Source organism: Theobroma umbraticum, unplaced genomic scaffold (genome assembly GCF_002168275.2).
Source record: "Theobroma umbraticum cultivar Fairchild unplaced genomic scaffold, ASM216827v3 scaffold_3871.0, whole genome shotgun sequence".
Taxonomy (NCBI): Eukaryota; Viridiplantae; Streptophyta; class Magnoliopsida; order Malvales; family Malvaceae; genus Theobroma; species Theobroma umbraticum.
The window spans coordinates 355-4,873 of NW_018400687.1; the positions used below are offsets into that span (position 1 = coordinate 355).

The window sequence follows — 4,519 nt, forward strand, 5'->3', positions numbered from 1 at the left end:
CATACCGTAAATTGAAAATCCATAGCTAAACATCATGGAAATATTGAAATGAGAAGCTCCCGTTGGAAGGGAAATCCCCCTGTGAGATATATAATGATGCTGAGTGATGCCATGAGGCCAAAAGAGTTCCAAAACAGGAACAGATACGATGTTGCCTGAGTGCCTAATAATGCAGAGGCAGCTGCTGCCGCAGATGTTACTGCCGGTCCAACCTTCGTCGTGTTACCAGATGTTGGATTTGATTGCGAGTCATATTCTAGCAAGCCGGATGGAGGGCTCAGGCCTGCCTGGAAAGTGACCGAGGCAATCAATGCAGCCACCACTAGCAGTACATTTCGAGTGTCGCTTGGTGAATCTCTTTCCAGCTGAAACTTGAAATATTTGAACCAATCCTTTAATGGCTTATCTGCAAGGTCATGCCAGGAATGTTTCTTTTCCGCAATTACCATGTCATTTTGAAGGATTTTCCTGATTTGTATATCGTTGGGTTCTTCCATGACTATATCTAGTATATCCATTGCAGTGAGACCCTTTTGGGGCATTCACTTCTAGTATTCCATTGAAAACATTGTTCTTACCAACAAGCAATTCAAGACTCTGCAACATGCATAGTTTTATCAGTCAATGCTAACTTATTTGGAGGAAAAGAAAATTTGCCCAAGAAAAATAATAAGATACTAGATCAGAAACGGATGGAAATTGTTGCAGAAACAGAATCATAAGAGGATAATAGATTAGCTAAAACTGCGAATTGTTACTTACACTGTATTGTCTTCGAGCAGCTGCCAGATGCAAGACAGAGTTCCCATCACGATCCCTGAAATTTATGACCGTTTTCTCTTTCAGATTTTCCAGCCAGTTGACCAGGACGCTAAAAGCAGGGAATTGGTTGTTTTTCACAGCAAGGTGAAGTGCAGTCTCCCCATAGCTGGTCACATCTGTTATAGATTTCGGACAAGTCGAAATCAATTCATTTATGATCTCAACTCTTCCCTTTGCAGCAGCATAATGAAGGGCTGTTCTTTGATCCTTGCCTGGCAGACGACAAATCTGGAATTTAGTCTTTAAAAGTTGTCCTACAATATCTATATGCCCAGTAACAACAGCTACATCCAAAGGCCGGTAACCATCCTTGCTCATTTCTCCTGCAAGTTATGGTTTATGTTTCATAATCTGACGCACAAAATCAAGCTGACTAGCCTTAACCGCAACATGTAATGGTGTCTCTGTGGAACACAACAGGGCAACATCAGTTAGAATCAATGGATTTTTCTCAAGCAAATCGTATAGCACCTCAATATTTCCTGTCCGAGCAGCTTCAAACAATCTCTCGTTATCCATTTGAGAATTTGTGAAAAAAATTGTAGAACCTTATCTTGTGGCGTTAGAAATTATTCAAAGTATTTGCCAGGAAATCTGAAGCTGCTTTATAGGAAAACTCCAACCTGTTTCTTAGAGACCACGAAAGGAGAGGAGTTGGTCTACTGTCTACAAATATTATACAAATTTTTTGTTACAACCGTCTTCTTCTTCTACTTAATTTATTGCAAGTTTTCTGACTACAGAATCAAGCGTTGAATTTTTTTTTTTTTGGATTTCTTACCAAATGTCACAGTTTTATTATTCAAGGGATGCACTGGTTAGGAATTATGAATAAATTAGTTGATGACTTGATTAATATGATGATTCCTTCGTTTTGCTTCACGAAATAACCATTCTTTGTCCTCTACAATTTTTTCTCGTGTAATACTGAAACCTGCAGATAAGGCAAGAAACTCAATAGACTATTGGGAATTCAAGCCTTCTGTTACCAGGTGGTGAATTTCTACCTGATCTGGAAATATTTAGCCCCACTGACTTGATCCCTTCTGCTAAATTGTCTACATTGTTCTACAGAAATTAACTGCTTGCAGCAGCTATTGATTGCCAGCATTGGCCATACTCACCAACAAGTCCAACGCATGACCAGTCAAAATACACTGATTTCTCAGATTTCTCAAGATCTGCCTTCTTTCTTTGTTTCTTTTTAAATTAACAGGATACAGAAAACTCATGTCGGGAAGAACAAGAGAAACAATTAAATGAATGGATATGCACTTTTTTGATAAATGAACCAAATAAGCTTGTAAGTTTTTACAAATGAAGAACAAGTTATCATGTTGCCAAGATAAAATAACCAGAGGAATGAAATTCTAAACTACTCAATTGATTCATGATACAAGAGAAGCACATTCTAACTCTTTTACCTTCTCCTTGTATCTGGAACAACTCCCCATTTCTTCAGCAACCACGTGGTAAACCTTGCCAACTCCGCAAGAAATAGAATTCCCATCAAAATGACCACTATGTATATTTCTCTCATTTTGGTTGGACCCATATAGATTACAGCTATCACGTAAGTACCAGTCATTGAAAGTATGGCCAGCCGCAAGCCTGCCTTCAGAGGGAATCCACTGGTAAGGAGAGAGATCATGCCGAGTGATGCGAAGAAACCAACTGCATTGAAAACAGTGAACACAGCAAAGATTTCAGGGTCGCTAGCCATGACAGCCTCTCCAGGCATCGTGGCTCTCTTTTGAACGGTGATGGTCTGAGATTTTCCTTTCTCTGCTGACCAAAAACCACTTGGAGGGCTCAGAATCGCTTGGTATGTGACGGTTGCTATCAGGACTGCCACAACCATTAGTGCATTTTGAGTTTCAGTTGATGATTCCGTAACCTCTTTCATCAGTTCCTTCCATAGGTTCCATGAACAAGAAGATTGCGATGTTTGCGTGTTGATAAAGCTTTCTGCTCCGGTTTGGACATTAGCCCGTTCTGTTGTGAGTTCTCGGGCTTTCACAGCTCCAGCTTGCTGAAACATCTGATAAATCTGAATATCATAACAATCACCTCCACTTTGGAGCAAAACATCTAGGACATCCTTTGGTGTAATTCCGCTTGAGTTAATGGCGTTTACGTTAATCCCAGAAACAACTGCTTCTTGACCAATTAACAGACCTATAATCTGCAAACAAGTATGTATATTCATAATTTACAACTTCTGGAGAGAATACCAATAGCACAATCAGTAAAATCTATTCATTATTAGAATTTTACAGTAGCCAAAGAATAAACAGAATGTAATCAGAATAACGTGTGTTGGACTCCACCATGATCAAAACCATGATTCAGTAGCACCTCTGCTTCAACTTATATTTGACATCTTTCCAAAATAGAAATGCGGAGGAAGAAATGTTGGTATTTATTAGATTCCCAATTAAATAATGATCTGCATATTGTTCATCAACACCTAGTTTGTCCTTTTCTTCAGCTTCAAACAAATGGTTTTCCTTGGGAAAGTGCTCAAGACACTCAGCCAGCATCTATGTGCTCTCATCTTTGCTTAACTATGCAGCTTGTTACATTATCTGACAGAACAATGCCATCTTTATTAAAGGCATTCAGGATTCATTAACAGTCTGATTTCACATGCTGCACACTTGGTTTTTGAACAGATAGGAGACACCAAGAACAAATGAACGAACATAATAAATCGAAAAAGAAGAGAAACGAATAAATAAGAATAGATGAAGTAAATAACTAGTAGGCAATTGAGCAAAAAAAAAAAAAAAACCTAGCAGGAAGGGCTTCAAAACTTGCCTCATGTTGTCTGTTGAAGGTTGCCTGATGTAATATGGTGTTCCCATCCTTGTCTTTCCAATTCAAAATTTCCATCATATCTAACCTCCGCATCTCCTCCATCAAAACCCTTGCAGCCTCAATCTGGTTACTCTTCACTGCCAAATGAAGGGCAGTTTCCCCGAGAGTAATCAGTTCTTTAACAGACTCGGGGCAAGCCCAGACCAGTTCCTTAACAACATTAACTCTGCCTTTCAAAGCCGCGCAATGAAGTGGAACCTTACCATCTTTTCCCTTCAAAAGACATATATCATATCCAACTCTCATGAGCTCTCTTATTATTTCAATGTGCCCATTAGCTGAAGCAACATGCATGGGGCTAAAACCATTCTCATTTAGCTCCCTAGCGAATGCTGGCTTTCTGCTCACAATTTCCTTCGTGATTTCTGTTTTTTCCTGCCAATGATGATATGTGTAGAGGGTTGTCGACAGAGTTTAAGCCAACTCGATCAAGCAGAAACGGATCTTCCCGGAGTAACAAGAGAAATGCAGATATATCCCCAGAACGAGATGCTTCAAACAATCTCGGTTCCATTTCTATTTGATCTTGTTGCCCTTACCAAAAAGAAGTATTAGCTCTTAGTTTTAGTTGGGAACATGTTATAGTATATTTCAGTTGACAGATTTCGTAATCCTGAAGCTTTCCATGGGAAAACGTGGATAGTTGCCCCGTGAACTGGGAATGGAATTTTGATGATATCGGCATTCTTGCATGCAATGCAAGCAAGAAACAAAGCATTGTTCGCATGCTTTGATCTGTTTTTATTTCTATTTAATTTGCTTTGAGACCTGGAAAGCAGCATAAAAGAAATTAAAAAAAAATTCTGAAAAACAAGGA

General features: G+C 39.1%; 1 protein-coding gene across 1 annotated transcript; it reads right to left on the reverse strand.

Annotated features, from left to right (window-relative positions):
- Window positions 1-912: 912 nt before the first annotated feature.
- Window positions 913-4,216, reverse strand: LOC149526181 (uncharacterized; the record flags this gene model as incomplete). Its single annotated transcript, XM_089785733.1, has 6 exons — window positions 4,127-4,216; window positions 3,830-4,077; window positions 3,751-3,774; window positions 2,342-2,355; window positions 1,197-1,316; window positions 913-1,145 (listed from the first exon to the last, which is right to left on the reverse strand). Coding segments are annotated over exons 1-6 (729 nt in total), but the record flags the coding sequence as incomplete, so codon positions are not given.
- Window positions 4,217-4,519: the final 303 nt, after the last annotated feature.